The following is a 21,124-nucleotide window of genomic DNA, read 5'->3' as shown; positions in this document are numbered from 1 at the left end:
AGCTGCCACCAATACTCCCTCTACATTGTGGAGTAGGGTTGCCAATCCCCAATTCAGGGCAGGGGATCCCCCAGTCTGGAGGCCCTCCCCCTGCTTCAGGGTCATCAGGAAGTGGGAGGGGGGAGGGAAATGTCTCCTGGGCACTTCATCATTCCCTATGGAGATCGATTCCCATAGGGTATAATGGAGAATTGATCCACAAGTATCTGGGGCCAGGGGGGAGCTGTTTTTGAGGTAGAGCGACCAAATTTTCAGCATAGTATCTAGTGCCTCTCCCCAAAACACCCTCCAAGTTTCAAAAAGATTGGACCAGGGGATCTATTCCATGAGCCCCAAAAGAAGGTGCCCCTATCGTTCATTATTTCCAATGGAGAAAAGGTGTGGGGGCAAATATTAGAAAGTTTGTCAAATCTTAGAGTTCAGCAAAATTCTCACAGAGGGGTTGAACAATAGAACCCAGAAGCAAGTATTCGGAGGGGGGGGGGGTAAGAAAGAGCACAATAAAAGTTCCAGAGCTCTGCTCCTGTGAGCTCCTGCTCAAAATGAGGCCTGTTTCCACCCATTTTCCATACAATTTCTCTGGGCACAACAGAGCTTAACGACTGTTTATACTTTTATCTTCATTTCCTTACAGGCAAGTAAGAGGCTCAATCTCAGCTCTTTAACTAGCACAAACGGAAGTCGGACTGCTGGATCAGCAAACTAGATTGAAAACTACATCCCCTTTATATAACTCACCACATCTGGCAGGAAACCCCTTGCTTTGACTCTGAGCTTTTGATTTCTTTTTTTTTCTTTTTTAAGAAGTGGAGTCAATGCGTGGGTGACTCTCCTCTGCTATCCTCTGTCAAGCTCCCATCCCCATTCAGTACACCCCACAAACACCCACATGCTTCAGAGGGTGTCGCCTACTCTCTTAATTTAGGTTATAACCACTTAGCCCTTGGCTGGAAACATAAACAGAACTGAATGGCACAATGGCACAGTTAGAGCAGCTCGTGCGATAGGGCTGCAGCAACTTTCGGCTTCTTTAGTTTCAAGTAGTGATATTTCACTAGCATAAGCAAAGAACAGCAGGATAGACAATTTTTCCCTTTGACATGCAACAACAGGAAAGGATTGGCTAAAGTGTAAAGAGAGTAATTTTTATGCATTTTCCAAAGCAGGTCCTATCAGACTCCCTGTTTCTTAAAATCATCAGAAGCCAGAGGAAAAAACAGTCAATTAACCTATCATGGCTGCCAGGTGTATCTGCATTTATTTATATCCCACTTTTAACCCCACAGTTGGGAGTCAAAGCAGATTCGAACATCGCTCCCCTCTCCTTTGTTTTCCCACAACAACCCTGTGAGGTAGACCAGGCTGAGTATATGCAACAGGCTCAAGGTCACCCAATGAGCTTCCATGGTAGAAGTGGAGATTCAAACTCAGGTCACCTAGGGTCTTTATCCACCATTCTATCCATTATACCACACGGGTCTCCAAACTGTTGGGATTGAAAAAACTTAAGTTAACAGTTACAAGCAAAACAGAACCAGAAACATTTGAAATGACTTGGTCTGTATCAAGATGTGTCTATACACAGTATTTCACAATGTAAGATAGTTTCCCTAAGTTTCATTGACTTTGCTTTTAGCATAGATTAAGAGATGTAAATATGTTCTCTCACTCGCTCCCTCTCCCCACATGTACACACACACTTACAAGTACTGTAAAGTACTGAATACATACCCAGTACCAAAGAAATACCATTACTTTATTCCCATGATGAACTTTACTACACAACGCTTATGTTAAATGAAAAATGAAAAGAGGTGACACCTACAAAGAGCCCTACTGGATCAGAACAAAGCCCATGTGATCCAGAACTGGGTTCTGGGAATTCTCCTGTCTTTTGTAATTCTATAGAGATGGAAAAGATGGAAACCCACCTTGTGCCTTTTCAAGAGCTAATGAGCAAATAGGGGACCAGGCTGGTTTCAATTTGTGAAACTGTGTAGGGATGAAAGGGTTAACCTTACCCCTCCCCACTGCCCTGTAGCCATCATTCAATTTAAAAAAAAAACTGACAGAAATCCATGATCTCTAACTTGACTCTCAGGGAGACAGCCCTCCAAAATTGTGTGAAGAAAGATGCAACACTGTGAAAGTAATGGAGGTGTTTTGATCGTGTGTGCCTTTTTCCTATACAGAGATGTTCTGTAAAATATAAACCTGGTTCTGATTTCAGGGGGCAGTTGGCTGGAATCTATTGGCTAATGACTGGAACTTATTGGCTAATGACTGTGTACCAACCAGACCCGCCTCCAAATTTCTAAAGAGGTATTGGGAAAGGTTTTTTGTTTAATTTTCCACTTTTTTATAAGGTGGAGGATGACTGCATGTATACATAAACATTTTTATTTAAATAAAATCACTTTTGATCATTTAAACAGCCTAACTATTTCCAGAAGGAATGAATATCTGACACCCTGCTTGGCTCAGGAGCAACTCAAGTGATCCAGCATTTATAACATTTGTTGTGTGCATCATGGACAACATCTGTTTCTGCCATAAAATACCTAATTTAAAAGTTTCCTGTTTCAGGGATTCTGAGTTACCATTCTTTTTCAAATGTGGTATTAGTTAGGGGGTTCTCCTGAAGTTCTCAAGTAGAATGTGAGGTTTCATGTATGTCCAAATTTTGTAAGAACACACATGAACATCCATTATGACTTATAGTGAACCAGACCACTAGTCCATCAAAGTCAGTATTGTTTATTCAGACTGGCAATGGCTCTCCAGGGTCTCAGGCTGAGGTCTTGCATATTACCTACAGTCTGGTCCCTTTAACTGGAGATACTGAGGATTGAACCTGGGACCTTCTGCACACAAAACAGATGTTCTACCACTAAGCCACAGAAAGCTGGGCATACACAGCCTGCTTCAGTTTTGAGTTCCTTCATTTTCCACTTTTTAATAAGGTGGAGGATGACTGCATGTATACATGGACATTTTTTATTTAAATAAAATCACTTTTGATCATTTAAACAGCCTATCGCCCACTCTGTTTTTCTGACTGGTAAGAAGAACTTCTAATCAAGGCACACAATAATTTTCTTTTAACCTTAATATTGCAAATTACTATATCTTATCTTAAATCATATTAAGATACTCATGTAGAGAAAATCTTACATTTAACTATCCTAAAATGTTTATTATTATTTAGGCTACAGTTCCTGCATGGCACTCACACATGAGATTATCTCATTTTGTCTTCACAGCCATTTCCTGAGTCACAGGAGGCAAGGGAAAGTAACGTTTTAAAAGGCCAGAATTAACAATGAGACCAGCCAGCTGACCACAGCATGTTAGTCATGTTTATGGCTAACCAGATGCCGCGACAATCAGTGTTCCCTCTAAGCTGAGTTAGTATGAGCTAGCTCAAAGTATTTTAGCCTCCAGTTCACATATTTTTGTCTTGGCTCAGGAAGGATGCCTCCAGAGCACACTAAATTATGCAGCAGCCAAATCGCTCACAACTTTAATGAAGTAGAATTTTTGCTCATGAGACTTCACAGCTTAGAGGGAGCATTGTCCCTCCTGTTTCAGTAGTTTCAAGCAGGCTGCAAAACAGTGGGGCACAGTAAATGGCTGGTGGGTTATATATGGTTTAACGGGTTGTCAATTATTCAAGTCTAGCTAAGCCCTTGCCATAGGGTTAGGGTTACCATCCTCCAAGTGGTGGCTGGAAATCTCACAGAATTACAATTGATCTCCAGATGACGGTGGACTCAATGGCATTACACCCCACCTCCAAATTTGGAGGCGGGTACGTCCTCTCCCGCCTCCAAATTTCCCAAGTGAGCGCTCTAGTTTGGACCAGGTCATGGGTGACATTTTCACTGAAAGGGCCTCTGGTTCTTAGACTCTATGGCCAGTTTAGACATTCCTACATATCAGTAGACCCCAGAGGGCTGGCAGCTGACCATGTGGACACATGGACTATCCCTCTATTGAGGTGGTGGAAGGAGAGACTCCTAAGGCAAATCTTTAGCATCAGGGTTTTTTTTTTTCAGTTTAGAAGATGTCTGCAAAATTATATGAGGTAGAAACAGAGGAAAATGTTTCTCCATCATCTAGGATGTCAGGATGTGAGGCCGCCTTATGAAACTCAAAACATGTAGTACAACCAATACATACATGCAATTGCAATTAGGAAAACACACGCTTTCTCAAATGCAAGTCCATACACCTTCAAAATATGTTCATATTTTCATCCTTTTTAGAGAAATTCTGGATCCACACAGGGATCCCATACAGCAGACGTGAGATAACTGTGGCCTGGAAAATCCACAGGGCAGTTGGAACGAATTGGTTACCTCTTAGATCAAGGGGGTCAAACATGCACCCCAGGGGCCGAATCAGGCCCCTGAAGGGCTCCTATTAGGCCCTTGAGCAACTGGCTGTCATCTGCTTCCTTCTCCCTCTCTCTTGCTTCCTTCTCTATCATAGCTTGCTTTGCAAGGCTTGCTCAAACACACAGGAGCTAAAGCCTCTATTTTCTCCATTGGCTGAGGCTCCTCCCTTGGGGAGGAAGGGGGGGAGGCAGAGATTGCTTTGCCATGCTCTCTCAATCGCACAGCAGAGCTACTGAGCCAAGCCTCTCTTCCTTCTTTTGGCTGAAGCTCCTCCCCATCCTGCTCCCCTGGGGAAGGAAGGAAAGAGCCAGAGCTTCCTTTGCCCAGTTCCCTGGATCCCATGGGAGAAATACAAAAAAGTGTCTTTAAAACCAAGTGCTAATGTTTTAAGGTTCTTTTTTAAAAAAACAAACAGTAATTGTCTGTGTCCTTTATAAAGTTTATGTCTCTGCTACCTAATCTTAAATAGGTAGGCACATGGCCCAGTCCAACATGACCCAGTCCGACAAGGCCTCATTTATGTCAGATTTGGCCCTCATAATAAATCAGTTTGACACCCCTGTCTTAGATGGAAAAAAATGTGTTATAGCTGCAATCCTATTCCTGGCCAAATTAAGAGAATACTCTTGATGGGAGCACCACTTTAGGTTGCACTGAAACAAAACACCCAGGTATCTAAACAATCTGACCGCTTCAGTTTCTCTGCCATCTATTCTCCAACCAGAACACTTTAAAGATTTAGAAAAGACCAATATTTTTGTCTTGTCAAATTAACAGAAAGAAAGTTCTGTCTGCAATAACTAGTGAACTCTGATAAAAACTGCAGTAGGCCAACCCAATCACTGCATCCGTGTATAATAAAATAGGGAAGAAGAAGAAGACGATGATATTGGATTTATATCCCACTCTATACTCTGAATCTCAGAGTCTCAGGGTGGTCACAATCTCCTCTACCTTCCCCCCCCCACCCCACAACAGGCACCTGTGAGGTAGGCGGGGCTGAGAGAGCTTTTTACAACAGCTGCCCTTTCAAGGCCAACTCCTGTGAAAGCTATGGCTGACCCAAGGCCATTTCAGCAGGTGCAAGTGGAAGAGTGGGGAATCAAACCCAGTTCTCCCAGATAAGAGTCCACAGACTTAACCACTACACCAAACTGGCTCTCTAAACTGGGACCAGAAAAGTGTTCAGTTTTGGAGGGTGGTAATCTATTTTCTAAGAGCCCCGTGGTGCAGAGTGTTAAAGCTGCAGTACTGCAGTCCTAAGCTCTGCTCATGACCTGAGTTCGATCCCAGTGGAAGCTGGGTTCAGGTAGCCGGCTCAAGGTTCACTCAGCCTTCCATCCTTCCGAGGTTGGTGAAAAGAGTACCCAGCTTTCAGGGGCGGGGGGGGGGAGTGTAGATGACTGGGGAAGGCAATGGCAAACCACCCCATAAAAAGTCAGCCTTGAAAACGTTGTGAAAGCAACGTCACCCCAGAGTCGGAAACGACTGGTGCTTGCACAGGGGACCTTTCCTTTCCCATCTATTTTAGCTAAGCAATATGCAATAAACATCCTCAACATCCACTGGAGTGACTTTGTGACCAACACTGAAGTTCTCAAGCGGGCAGAGGTTACCAGCATCGAGGCACTGCTGTTGAAGACGCAGCTGCGCTGGGCAGGGCATATTTCTAGGATGGAAAACCACCGCCTTCCCAAGATTGCCCTGTATGGCGAACTCTCCACCGGCCATCGAAATAGAGGGGCACCAAAGAAGAGGTACAAGGACTCCTTGAAGAAATCCCTTGGCACCTGTCGCATCAACCATCACCAGTGGTCTGACCTAGCCTCAGATCGCAAAGCATGGAGGCACACCATCCACCAGGCTGTCTCTTCCTTTGAGAACGCACGCATAGCTGGTCTTGAGGACAAAAGGAGATTGAGGAAGAATCGTACTGCTACAGCACCAACCCTAAATCAGACTTTTCCCTGCAGCCACTGTGGCCGGACCTGCCTGTCCCGCATTGGTCTTGTCAGCCACCAGCGAGCCTGCAGCAGACGTGGACTATTGCACCCTTCTTAAATCTTCGTTCGCGAAGCCGAGAGAGAGAGAGAGATGCAATAAGCATATGGTATATGCAATAAGTCTTATTGCATATACCAGCCCATCCTATGGCAAACTATATGGATGTTATAATCTCTTGAGAAACCATGCCCTCTGCTTAAACTAACAAGGCCAGAATGTTACCTAGATTTATGACACCCCTATGACAGCAGTCTGCTTTTTATCACCCTCCACTCCAGTGTTCTTTCAACAAATACAGATCCCTATTTGTGATTCTTTTAATCTGCTAAAAACATTCCCATGATTCCATACTGCCCACCTATATGAAGAATTCCTTAATTCCCATTCCCACTTGTCTGATGAAGTCTGCTTAAGAGCATAAGAAAGCTTGCATTCTGAATAAAACTTAGTTGGTCTTAAAGATGCACTTGTCTACTGCTTTGTTCTATTGCAGATTTAAGCACCTTTATTGAATAAGTCCTTTGGAGCACCTACTTTCAAATCCAGTTAATTGTTTCTAACTGAATCACTGGCACTCTTTAGGGGCGACTGAATGACAGTAAAAGCCTGCTTTTTTGACTTTGCTTCAAGGACTCTGGAAGTGAGAAAGGGGCTCAAGGAAAGTGCGAGTAAAGAGAATGAAGAACTCCTGTCAGTCAGTCAAAATAAGAAAGAACAGGGGTCATTTTGTAGAAAAATAGGTGGTGGAACTCATCCAGGGATTGTTATGCAGCTGCCCATAGTATTCAATGGACACGGAGGTGGAACTCTCAGAAGAGGAGGCGGAACTCTCAGAAAGGTTCAGGGGCTGCACTCCTGTGAACTCCCACTGAATCCGAGGCCTGAGAAGGAAGAACAGCTTTGGAATTCAACTTGGTTAACCAGCATAAAGTTCTTTTGGGTTTTTTTAGAAAAAATGGTTCATCCTTTTTATTTCACACAAATGTAAATAAGCAGAACTGAAGTGGAAGGGAGCTGAATAGAAAAGAAAAAAACTATGAGGTTGTGGTGCAGTATTTCTGCAAGAAATTGATAGAGTTCCCCCTCCCTTCCCCCTCCCACCTTTGCCCGAGATCTTTCTAATGCTGGCAGGTAGAAATAAAGGCTGGTGCCCTATGCTAGAAAAAGTCAATGGCATTTTTCCTCCACGCTGGTTTAAATGAGAGTTGGATATGCCCCATGGTGAGGTAACATTTGGGGAATGCAACACAGCACTCTGCTGGCTGGCTTCAGCTCTCATATCACTTACACCAGATGGGAGACGTCAACGGGCAGCTGCATTCCCTCACCGACACCATCTCTTGCACCACACTTCCACCACACCCTCAAACTCTGATTCGCAAAGGTTGCTGATCTTGGCCTATCCTAAGGACCCAATGCACTGGGGGGGGGGGGAGTGTGGAAATAAGATGCAGGGAGAAGACCCTCAAAAATCATTTCTGTGACTGAAAGAAAGAGAGGGTGATGCCTGAAGATTCAATCATTTAATTCACTGGTGTTGAATAGGTGTCAAGAGAGGAAGTCCTATGACTGACAGACAATTTAAAAACTGATAAGTCACCAGGCCCGGATGGCATCCAAGAGTTTTGAAAGAACCCAAAGGTGAACTTGTGGATCTACTGACAAAAATCTGCCTCCATTCCTGAGGTCTGGAAGTTAGTTAATGTCACCCCCATCTTTAAAAAGGGTTCCAGAGGAGATCCAGGAAATTACAGGTCAGTCAGTCTGACTTCAATACCAGGAAAGTTGGTGGAAACCGTTATTAAAGAAAGAATTTAACTTTAAAAGGGGTAAATTCTCTGAGATGCGGAGGCATGTGAGGAGGAAACTGAAAGGAAAGGTAAATACGGTCAAAACCCTTGGGGAAGCTTGGAGACTATTTAAAACTATAATCCTGGAAGCTCAGATAAAATACATACCACAAGTTAGGAAAGGCACAAACAGGTATAAGAAAAGGCCTGCATGGTTAACAAACAAAGTAATGGAAGCTGTAAAAGGTAAGAAGGACTCCTTTAAGCGGTGGAAAACCAGTCCAAGTGAGATTAATAAAAGGGAACACAGGCTGTGGCAAATCAAATGCAAGACTGTGATCAGGCAGGCAAAAAGGGACTATGAGGAGCATATTGCAAAAAACATGAAGACCAACAATAAAAATTTCTTCAAATATAGTAGAAGCAGGAAACCAGCCAGGGAGGCAGTGGGGCCCTTGGATGGCCATGGGGTAAAAGGATTACTGAAGGGAATACTGATTACTATAGGGAAATGGCTGAGAAGCTGAATGCATTTTTTGCCTCCGTCTTCACTGTGGAAGATGAGAACTTTTTGCCCGCCCCAGAACCACTAATTTTGGAAGGGGTGTTGAAAGACCTGAGTCAGATTGAGGTGACAAAAGAGGAGGTCCTACAACTGATAGACAAATTAAAAACTAATAAGTCACTGGGTCCGGATGGCATACATCCGAGAGTTCTGAAAGAACTCAAAGTTGAACTTGTAGATCTTCTAACAAAAATCTGAAATATTTTATTGAAATCTGCCTCCGTTCCTGAGGACTGGAAGGTAGCAAATGTCACCCCCATCTTTAAAAAGGGTTCCAGAGGGGATCCGGGAAATTACAGGCCAGTCAGTCTGACTTCAATATCGGGAAAGTTGGTAGAAAGCATTGTCAAGGACAGAATGAGTAGGCACATTGATGAACACAGGTTATTGAGGAAGACTCAGCATGGGTTCTGTAAGGAAAGATCTTGCTTCACTAACCTGTTACATTTCTTTGAGGGGGTGAACAAACATGTGGACAAAGGAGACCCGAAAAATGTTGTTTACCTTGACTTCCAGAAAGCTTTTGATAAAGTTCCTCATCAAAGGCTCCTTAGAAAGCTTGAGAGTCATGGAGTAAAAGGACAAGTCCTCTTGTGGATCAAAAACTGGCTGAGTAATAGGAAGCAGAGAGTGAGTATATATGGGCAGTCTTCGCAGTGGAGGACGGTAAGCAGTGGGGTGTCGCAGGGCTCGGTACTGGGTCCCATGCTCTTTAACTTGTTCATAAATGATTTAGAGTTGGAAGTGAGCAGTGAAGTGGCCAAGTTTGCAGATGACACTAAATTGGTGAGAACCAGAGAGGATTGTGAGGAACTCCAAAGGGATCTGTTGAGGCTGGGTGAGTGGGCATCAACGTGGCAGATGCGGTTCAATGTGGCCAAGTGCAAAGTAATGCACATTGGGGCCAAGAATCCCAGCTACAAATACAAGTTGATGGGGTGTGAACCGGCAGAGACTGACCAAAAGAGAGATCTTGGGGTCATGGTAGATAACTCACTGAAAATGTCAAGACAGTGTGCGTTTGCAATAAAAAAAGGCCAACGCCATGCTGGGAATTATTAGGAAGGGGCTTGAAAACAAATCAGCCAGTATCATAATGCCCCTGTATAAATCGATGGTGCGGTCTCATTTGGAGTACTGTGTGCAGTTCTGGTCACTGCACCTCAAAAAGAATATTATAGCATTGGAGAAAGTCCAGAAAAGGGCAATTAGAATGATTAAAGGGCTGGAACACTTTCCCTATGAAGAAAGGTTGAAACGCTTGGGGCTCTTTAGCTTGGAGAAACGGCAACTGATAGAGGTTTACAAGATTATGCATGGAATAGAGAAGGCAGAAAAAGAAGTACTTTTCTCCCTTTCTCACAATACAAGAACTCGTGGGCAGTCAATGAAATCGCTGAGCAGTTGGGTTAGAATGAATAAAAGGAAGTACTTCTTCACCCAAAGGATGATTAACACATAGAACACTGCCAAAGGAGGTGGTGGCGGCTACAAGCATAGATGGCTTCAAAAGGGGATTGGATAAGCATATGGAGCAGAGGTCCATCAGTGGCTATTAGTCACAGCGTATTGTCGGAACTCTCTGTCTGGGGCAGAGATGGATTCTTGGTGCTTTGAGGGGGAACAGTGGGAGGGCTTCTAGTGCCCTGGCCCCCTGATGGTATCTGGTTTTTTGGCCACTGTGTGACACAGAGTGTTGGACTGGATGGGCCATTGGCCTGATCCCGCATAGCTTCTCTTATGTTCGTAAAACACAGAATTGTTCTCTATAAACATGGAATCATTTCAGTGCCCCACTGTTTTTACAGTACTGCCGACTCCATCATGGGTTGTTCACTGCCACTTTTTAAAGAGTCTAACTATTGCCCTTAACTCTTCTCAAGTCTTCTCTGTGTAGGAAATTTAACGGCAACAACAGAAGAACTTGCCATGGACTGGAATATGAATACCTACCATGCACACACATAGTCAGTCCACTTCCTCTCCTTTGGGGAATTGCGTGGTTGGAGATTTTCTTGATTTTCTATCAGCTTTTATCTCTCTACCTCCCATCGAAATTTCTTAAACATTATTTAATTTTGGGGTTCTAAAGTTTCAGCTGTTTTAAAAAATCTCTCCGCCTCCACTTTTTTCTCTCTTCAAGTAATCTGATGCACCAGATGGGTGGGAGCACTTATTAGAGCTTATTTGGTGGGGGAGAATACTGACGTCTGGTTCCCATTAGCAGTCTCATGCATGCTGAATTAGGCATGGGAGCTCCAACCAAAGCAGATGTGTGTTGTTCAACTTTCTTTCAGCACCATCAAGAAAAGCCTTGCCTCTCCTATAGCCCGCCCAGGAAATGTTAAGGCCAAGCCAGCCATCTTCCCATGAACTCACATACCTTGATGGAAAATAGCTCGGCTTCATGCTTTAAAGACATTCGGTAATAAGGAGGGGAGATCTCAACCTCAACATTATTTTTTCAAGTTTCAAAATGGTGTGGGCAAAGGCAGGAATTGTGCCCACCCTTCACAATGACAACTAGCATGCAGGCTGAAAGCACAACATTTGCATGGGATAGAGAAGGTAGAGGAAGAAGTACTTTTCACCCTTTCTCACAATACAAGAACTCGTGGGTACTCAATGAAGTTGTATAGCTGCAACAGCCATGGAGTCCCCCAAAGAATTCTCAGGGAAGTGAACTAAGAAATGATTTCTATTAGAGACTTCCAAAGCCCCCAACTGTTTCCCGAGGAGAGGGAATGACTAGTAAACCAGTTCAGAATTGTTATTTAGATGCATTCAGAACAACTACATTCTCACTATTTGTAAAATGAACCATCCGCACAACAAAACCCCTTCCTTGTTGGGTGGCAGTAAAGGAGCAAGATAGTCAGGTAACACCTTAAAAGATTCGCAGAATATAAGCTTCTGAAAATCAAAACTCCCTTCATCAGAACTACTTTTAAGGCATGCCACAATGGAGTAGTATAGTTTGTTAGTGTGTTCAATAGGGCCGCCGCATCTCCCCAGCAAGTGATGGGGGGAAACTTACCAGAAATTGGGGCAGACCTTGCCCAGCACTGCAGCAGTGATGCCGCTGACATCACTTCCGATATGCACTGGAGTGATGTCAGCACGTTGCCAGCAATATGGGGAGCTGTGGTATTTGGGCCAAAAAAATCTACGGTAGAATCTGGTTTTACCATACAGTTTTTGCCCAAATACCAGAGCATCATGCATCATCAACAATGCAGTGACGTCACTTCTGGTGTGCGTTGAAATGGGCATTGGCAGCAACATTGCTGCCATGCCCAGATAGGCCTCCGCCCACTGCCGGCAAGTCCCCTCCTGGGCAGCTGATTGGGGCTTGAATGATTTTCATTGTTTACTGTGTATTTGGATATTGCACGAGAGGTGTCTGATATTGGACTATATACTACTGCATGGTAAAGAATCAGTGAAGACTTTAATGTGTTATTTACTGGAGGTTTCCTTAGCTTGTTCTTGAGAGCAGACCTCAGCAGAAGCTGTACACAAACACTTGGGCAACGAAAACTAAACCCGCTGCAAAAGGGATGTGCGGCCAATCAGAATGAAGGCCAGGAGCGTCCCTTTTGCACTCAAACCAAAAAACTGAGGCAGAGCTAGACTGCCTGGTGGTCCAAGGGGTGCTAGAACCAGTGCCGAACGCAACCTGAGAAACACCTATTGTCACTCCCATAAAGCCTAATGGAGATGTTTGCATCTGTGCGGACTACAAGTGCATGCTGAACAAGGCACTACAAAACCATGCCTACCCAGTGCCAGTGGTCAGCCATGTTCTAGCTTCCCTCGCTGGCATGAAAATCTTTGGCAAATTAGATCTGGCACAGGCATACCAACAACTACCAGTCGATGAAGCATTTTGGGGGCTTCTGAGCTTTTATCATTCATTCCTGCCCCCCAAAGCCACATACACGGAACCCCTTCACCGTCTCCTTGACAAGAATGCTCCATGGGTCTCAGGGGGAAAAGCAAGCCTCCGCATTCCAGGCCGTCAAAGAACTGCTGATCTCCAAAAAGGTTCTGGCGCACTTTGATGAATCCTTGCCGGTCATCCTCGCCTGTGACGTATCTCTGTATGGCATGGGGGTGGTCCTCGGCCATCATCTCCCAGATGGCAGGGAGGTACCAGTGGCTTATTACTCCCGCACCCTTAATTCGGCTGAACGCAACTACACGTAAATTGACAAAGAGGCGCTGGCCATTTGCGGGAGTAAAAAGGTTCCACAACTACCTCTATGGGCGACCGTACACCATTGCCATAGATCACAAGCCCTTGCTGGGTCTACTCCCTCCCGACCGGCAAACCCCTCAGATTCTCTCGCCCCGGGTCCTGCGCTGGTCCATCTTTATCGCAGGCTACCAATACTCCCTGCAGCACAGGCCTGGAAAAGCAATGGGGCACGCCAACGCCCTCAGTTGCTTGCCATTACCTGCCCAAGACCTGGACCCAGCGCCGGCCCACCAGATCCTACTCATCAAGGATCTCCCCGACCGACTCTTGCAAGCTGCTGACATCACCTGCCACTCGAGTAGGGATCGCATCTTATCCTGCGTCCTCGACTGGGTGGGGAGGGGGTGGCCTACCGGCCGGGTGGGCCCCAAATTTATAGCTTTTTCCTTGTGCCAGGATGAACTCTCTTCGCACAAGGGATGCCTGCTGTTGGCAGTCAGGTGGTGGTTCCCTTTGCCCTGCGCCAATGAGTTTTGGAAGCCGGGTCAAGCGATGCCAGGTCTGCCAGGAAACCCGGCCAGAACCTCTCCGCACCCCTGTGCAACACTGGCAGTCCACCTGCAACCCATGGTCCCAGCTGCCCTTGGACTTTGCAGGCCCCTTCCAGGGGAAAATATTCTTTATTTTGGTGGACTCATACACCAAGTAGCTGGAGGCAGTCCCAGTCACTTCCACCTCCTCCCAAGAAGCAATATGAGTGCTCTGTAGGATTTTCTGCACACACAGCATCCCGGACACGGTGGTCACAGACAACGCAACGGCCTTCACTTCGGAGGAGTTCCAAGAGTTTCTGTGTTGCTACGTTCTGTGTAGCGCAAATAGCTTTTAAATTGATAAGTAAATTATGGTTTTATATGTTTTACTGAATTGATTGTTTTTATGATGTTGTAAGCCGCCCTGAGTCCACTTGCGGAGAGGGCGGGATATAAATGTAAAGTAATAAATAAATAAATACGTCATCAGACACGTCCACTCTGCCCCATTCCAACCAGCCACCAATGGACAGGCAGAACAGATGATGCACACCACAAAAGAGTCTCTCTGGCAATTAATTCATGGGGACTGGGACCACCGATGAGCTGCATTCCTTTTCGGCCATCGAGTGACCCCTAGTGCTACCACAGGCCGCAGCCCTGCAGAGCTTCTCATGGGCTGCCGCCTAATGACCAGACTGGACCATCTCCACCCAGATAGAGCCCCTGAACCTTGGCAATCACCAGAGTACCAAGGATTTTTTCCACGAGACTCAATATACACCCGGAACTTCGGCAGCGACCCCACATAGATCCCTGCCTGAGTCATCCAAGTCACGGGCCCAGTTTCATATAAGGTATTGACCAATGGGGGCCAAGTCCTGCGCAGACACGTGGATCAACTCCACCACCGCATGCTCCCTGCTGAGCCAGACACTATGCCGGACACCGTAGAGCAACCCCCGTCGGTTCCACTGCAGGAGCCAGCGGGAGTTAGCGCCCAGCCAGACTGCTAGGAATCGGAGGAACCCCAACCGGACACCTCAGATATCGGGGACCCTTCAACTGCTCCCCCTCCACAGCCTTCCAGCAGCCCAGACAAGGGACCCAGACTCCCCGGCCACAACTGAGGGGCTTCATCAGTCCAACAGGGAGCGACGGAAACCAGCACATTTCAAAGACTATGTTTGTTAGGTGTTGGGAAACTTTGGGGGAAGGAGTGTTATGTATTGGGACTGGAGTTTGGCCTTAGGGCCAGCAGAGACTTGGCTGAGCTTGAGACCCCAGAACAAGAACCACCAGGATGCAAGAAGGTGGCCTATCATGGATCGTTGGGCCAGCTGTTAACCTATAGTTGTGTTTAATGGGTTTTGGGGTGGGGTTAATTGCATGCATATAAGCAGGGTCATCGGCCCTGCTAGCCAGTTCTGTTTTTACCTTAATATGCTGAATCACTTATTAAAGAGCTGAATTCACTATCTCCTGGTGTCCTCATGCTTCAAACCCAGTACATTTTAATTGCTTAACCCCTTCCTTTCTGGAGAAACTGCCGTAAGGTTAGTGATTCCTTTATTATTTACTTATTCAGTTCAGGTGCCTTTCTCCCCTAGACGGGGAACAAAAGCAGCTTTCATTATTCTCTTTTCCTCCATTTTATCTTCACAGCAACCTTGTGAGGTAGGTAAGGTTGAGAATGTGTGACTGGCCCAAGGTCACCAAACAAGCTTCCACTGCAGAGCAGGGGAATCAAACCTGGGTCTCCCTGATCTAGGGATGCCAGCCCCCAGGTCTGAGTGGGGATTCCCCTGGTTTTGGGGGGCTATGGCCCACTGCCAGCCTGCCGGCTAGCAGGGGAAACCCCAAACCCAACAGTAATGTCAATGCACAACATTCCCGATGTGATGATGTCACTTCCAGGTGATGTCATCGTGCTGGGCATGTCACATGATGACGCTCTGGTTTTTGGCAAACTCTGTGGTCTCGAAGCAAACCCCCCCCTCAAAATTTTGCCCAGAAACAGAACATCACCTCTAATGTTGCTGACATGATGACATCACTTCCACCCACCCCCAGAATGCCCCCCAATCCCCTCTGCCACAACGAAAAGGGAACCTGGCAACCCTACCCAGATCCTAGTTGACACTCTAACCATAACACATAATGCAATTCTCATTTGGACCATAGTCTGAAATCCTTCTTGCTCTTGTCTTGGCTTGTGTCAAAATTCTCTCTGCCTGTATCATTTGTGGAACGAGTGATGCAAGCTGGTTACTCATGTTTTAATCCTTTTATCAGAGTGTATTACATTATTGTAACACATAGAGGCTTAGTTCTGACATGTTGTGAGCTGCCCTGAGCCTGCTTCGGCGGGGAGGGCGGGATATAAATCCAAGGAATGAATGAATGAATGAATGAATGAATGAATGAATGAATGAATGAATGAATGAATGAATGAATGAATGACACCATGCTGCCTCTACCAATTTTTCTGAATCACAACTGCCTTGAATTGCATTCAATCCAGTCCTGCCGCACCACCTCAAATCCTGTCACATGACAGTCTAGGCTGTCACAAGTCTGACTAGATAACGACGACACTTTCCACCACATATGAACTACAGTTCCCAAGTGCCAGTATGACCACATGCAGATACTATACAGTCAGTTTGTAAAACAACAAAATGTCATACTGTGGTTTGGAATGAGCCCCATGCTCACATGTGCCCTCCTCCCCTTGTATGCACAGAGCTACATAAATGTTAGTATAAATCATTGTTTGCCACATGCTCCAAGCTGGCCAACTGTGGCTTGGTTTTCCCCTCCACAATGGGATTGCAAACTGTACTTGAAAGCTAGTTTGCAATCCTGAGTTTGAACCAAAGGTCAAACCATAATCTGCCCATCAGGAAATAAAGACAAACCGCAGTTTGGGTTACAATGGAATGATTCTAGGCATTCAAGGGGACAGAGAAAGTTAATAAACCTCTATTTTAAAACAATGCAAACCAGGGAAAAAAATCCCCAGATAATGTCATGCTGACCTTCTTGCTGATAAGCACTCTCTCCCACCTCTGGGATGCCCCTAAACTTCCTTAACAGCATTTCAAGATTAGCCAGGAGAATAAAAGTTGCATTTTCAGGAGCAATGTAGTTGAGAGCTGTGGTTATGATGTAAAATGCCAAAGTAACACCTGCCCAGCAAAGCATGCATTCTTTTTCTTTCAGACAGCTTAATCTATTGTCTTGAAGTCATACCAAAATGTACTGGAAATTCTAAGGTACGCCAACTTCACGGAAGACCTAGTGTGAATTTGGATGTCCTTCTCAAAAGTAGGGAAATGGAGGAAGAATTTTTCCTGGCATGGTTTTATTGGTTGATTCATTTATAACCAGCATTTCCCTTCATCTGACACCCAAGGCAGTCACAATATAAATGTGCACAACAGAAAAAAAACAATGCAGAGACCACACAATAAGAAAATCTAAAATCCCAGACAGTATAATACTACAGCAGCTAAAACCCCTCAGCCATAACTCTTAAACCTATGACTGACAGACAACAGTTCAAGCAGAAGGATTTTGTTATGAGGTGAAATATACCTCAGCAATTCTAACAGGAAATCTAAAAAGTGGTTACGTTTTGGGCTTTATTAAATGCCACAAATGCTAATTCTCATGGACAGGCCATTTATCTGGACTAGAAGCATCGTGATCATCTGACATAACTAATTTCCAATGTAGATTGTGCTGCCCCTCAAGCACACTAATACCAACTTTGGTGCATTTCTTGTGTATGTCAGCTGCTAGTTTAAGAATAGGAATGCATCTCTAAATGCATATTTCAACGTCAAACCCACTGAAATGGATAGCACCTCCTTTTGGGTGGCTATTCAAATCTGTATCTGGTTTTATACTCACAGGTCCTAAAAGCAAAGATATATGCAGCATTCTATTAATGGCTACAAGGATATTCAAGACTACAGGGTAGATAAGTCCATGAGAATTAAAGGGATTGGCTTTCTACTTCACTACTGTATAGTTTTTCACAAGCCTCAAATACACCTGCCTCAAATACACCTGTCAAATACGTCCAAACCATCTGTCCATCAGCCTTGTGTGATTTGGGTCCAAGAGGACAGGTGGAGTATAAATATTTTAATAAATAAATACGTTAACAGCAAGACATCACCCCACTTGGTGTGTACGATCGCTCAAAACTGAGTAATTATTTTTTTACAGACTTTTGTCTTCAGACCACTTAGAGTTCCTGGCATGGTTCTTATCTAACGCCACACTATGCTTTGGCTCAGTGTGAATTAACCTTGAAAGAGCTTCTGCTCTATGATCCTCCCCTCACGTACAGTGAGATTACCTCCACTTTCATAGCAAACCATTTACCACACTGGAGGTCCTTCAAATAGATGTACAAAAAAACGCTGCACAACGGCATACCGGTAAAACACAGTTTCCCAGATGGCTTCCTCAAGTGCGTGTGTATTATGGAGACTGTGTTACTACAAAATAGAGAAGCACAAACATCACCATAACATCTCAATTGTGTGCACGGTGGGACGTTCTTTCTGAGCGTTCCTAATGCCAGTGTTCTGTGGCTTGACTCAATGTATAAATTGTGAAAGTATCACGAGGTGAGCATTTATAGTATTATATTGTATCTAGATTGTATTGTATAGGTAAATATGAGATGCTATGGTGATTTTTATGCTTCTCTATTTTACCGGTGTGCTACTGCGCAGCACGTTTTTGTACATCTATTTGGGACTTGGCATTACAGTCGCAGAGTTTTCTGGATGACACTTCCACCTTAGATTCCCACCAGTCCGGCTTTCGTCCGGGTCATGGGATGGAGACAGTGCTGGTCGCCTTGGTGGATGACCTCCAGCGGCATCTGGATCGAGGTGGCGTGGCGGTGCTGATGTTGTTAGACCTGTCGGCTGCGTTCGACACGGTCGACCATCGGCTACTGGCCCGCCGGCTCACTGACGCAGGGATTAGGGGGTCGGCCTTACAGTGGCTTTCCTCCTTCCTTGACGGACGGGGACAAAGGGTGGCAATTGGGGGAGAGCTGTCCCGGAGGCACTCACTAGTGTGTGGGGTGCCACAAGGTGCAGTTATCTCTCCAATGTTATTTAACATCTACATGCGCCCTCTTGCCCAGATTGCTCGGAGGTTTGGGCTTGGGTGCCACCAATATGCAGATGACACCCAGCTCTATCTACTAATGGACGGACGGCCTGACTGCGTCCCGGAAAACCTGGACCTAGCATTGCAGGCCGGGGCAGGTTGGCTCAGGCTGAGTGGGTTGAAGTTGAATCCAACGAAGACAGAGGTCCTTTGCTTGGGCTGCGGTGCCCTGGGAAGGGAAATCCCCCTTCCGGCTTTTGACGGTGTGCTGCTGAAAGTGGCCCATAGGGTCAAGAGCTTGGGGGTTCTTCTGGAGCCTTCATTATCAATGGAGGCACAGATAGCAGCCACTGCCAAGTCCGCGTTTTTTCACCTTCGACGGGCGAAGCAGTTGGCCCCCTTCCTTGGGCGCCGGGACCTAGCAACGGTGATCCATGCAACGGTCACCTCAAGACTGGACTACTGTAACGCCCTCTACATGGGGCTGCCCTTGTGCTGAACCCGGCGGCTGCAGCTAGTGCAGAACGCGGCGGCTAGGCTGTTGTTGGGACTCCCAAGACGGGAGCACATACAGCCGGGGTTTTCCCCGGACTGCACTGGCTGCCAGTGTTGTACCGAGTTCGTTACAAAGTGCTGGTTATTATTTAAAGCCCTATATGGCCGAGGACCTGCCTCCTTGAGGGACCGTCTCTCCCCATACCAACCCCAGAGAGCACTGAGGTCAGCTGGAAAGAACCAGCTGAATATCCCTGGGCCAAGGGAGGCCAGATTGAAGACTACTCGGGACCGGGCCTTCTCCATTGCAGCTCCACTACTGTGGAATCAACTCCCAGAGGAGGTGCAGGCCCTGCGATGTCTGGACCAATTCCGCAGGGCCTGCAAGACCTACCTCTTTAAAATAGCCTTCACTTAATACCGAGCCAAGAAAGTTTCGCTGGATATGTTTTAGCCACTGAATTTTATAGAAGATCAAAGTCATAGCACCATAATGTTAATTTTAATACAAGCTGATTTAATGATGGTTTTATAAAATTGTAATTGTAATTATCGTGTACGGTTTTATTGTACATTGTATTTATGTGTTGTGAGCCGCCCTGAGCCTGCCTCGGCAGGGAGGGTGGGATATAAATAAAAAGTATTATTATTATTAGTCCAACCCCCTGCACAATGCAGAAAACTCACAAACACCTCCCCCTAAATTCACGGGATCTTCATCGCTGTCAGATGGCCATCTAGCCTCTGTTTAAAAACCTCCAAGGAAGGAGAGCGCACCACCTCCCGAGAAAGCCTGTTCCACTGAGGAATTGCTCTGTCAGGAAGTTCTTCCTAATGTTGAGCCGGAAACTCTTTTGATTTAATTTCAACCCACTGATTCTGGGGCCACAGAAAACAATTCCACACCATCCACACCAATTCCACAGCCCTTCAAGTACTTTTGTTTGAGGTGGAACCTTGGAAGAGTTGGGCATTGGGTTATGAGCAAAATACTAATACATCACCATCAAGCCAAAGAGGTCTAAACCCAGAAACCCATCCCCCCCCAAAAAGGCTGTTCTGAAATATCACATTTGCTTTCACCAGCTTCTTGAGTGGCGAACAGCACACTGGCACGGATCGTGACCCTTACCTGGGGGCAGTCCTTGATGTAGTGTCCTTTGTTAAAGCAAAGATGGCACAGGTAGTTGGGCGGTGGTCTCTTGCTAGGTTTTCTCGCTTCTGATGAGAGGGATATGTCAGAGAAATGTTCGGTGAGAGAGCTCAAGCCATCCACGATGTTATTCAGGGAACCGTAAGGAGAGGCGCTCTTATATAGGCTGCTGCTCAGGGCCTGCCGGAGAGAAAAGAGAACATGGTGACTTCCTCCTCAGGTGATCTCTCTCAGTGACAGTTAATTAAATGAGATTCCCATTTTTTTAAAAAAAGATAGAAGGAAAAATACCAGGAGCTCAGTCCATCTCCTATCTCCCCAAGCCCAGTTTTGCACACATGTGTATGTAGGAGAGAGACCCTTAGCAGGGCACCTAAGAGCTTTCTCTCTGCTGTCTGTCCTTGGCTGGCCACACATGGTGCCAACTGTACTGAAAGATGCTTGATCGTTTCCTTCTCTCGAAGATCCATCCACACTTCCTGTGTGCAAGAAGCCACCAGCTACAGTCACACACGGAGAGGACAAATAGTTGTGGAGGTGGCAGAAAGTGCCTTCAAGTTGCACCCAACTTGTGGTGACCTCTTGTGAGGTTTTCAATGAAAGACGCATTCAGAGGAGATTTACCTCTGCCTGCCTATGTGGAGCAACCCTGGAATTCCTTGTTGGCCACCTATCCAAGCAGTCATCAGGGCCCACCCTATTTAGCATCAGAGAGCTGATGAAATCAGGCTAGCCTTGGCCACCGAGGTCAGGGTAGAGGTGACTTTGCCATTGCCCAACTCTTCTTAGTGATACTGAGATGCCTTGGTGGTCTCCCATCCAAGTGCTCACCAGAACCAGC

The 21,124-nt window shown here is 45.8% G+C and overlaps 1 protein-coding gene across 1 annotated transcript in view; it reads right to left on the bottom strand.

Moving 5' to 3' along the window:
- The window catches only part of ZCCHC24 (zinc finger CCHC-type containing 24), a 199,158-nt gene that overhangs the window by 130,701 nt on the left and 47,333 nt on the right, over positions 1–21,124 (bottom strand). Inside the window, exon 2 of the mRNA XM_060240781.1 lies at positions 20,263–20,463. Coding sequence (XP_060096764.1) covers positions 20,263–20,463 — 201 coding nt within the window. The remainder of the gene's footprint in view (positions 1–20,262; positions 20,464–21,124) is intronic.

Source organism: Heteronotia binoei, chromosome 6 (genome assembly GCF_032191835.1).
Source record: "Heteronotia binoei isolate CCM8104 ecotype False Entrance Well chromosome 6, APGP_CSIRO_Hbin_v1, whole genome shotgun sequence".
Lineage (NCBI taxonomy): Eukaryota > Metazoa > Chordata > Lepidosauria > Squamata > Gekkonidae > Heteronotia > Heteronotia binoei.
This window is presented reverse-complemented; position numbering and strand designations above follow the sequence as displayed.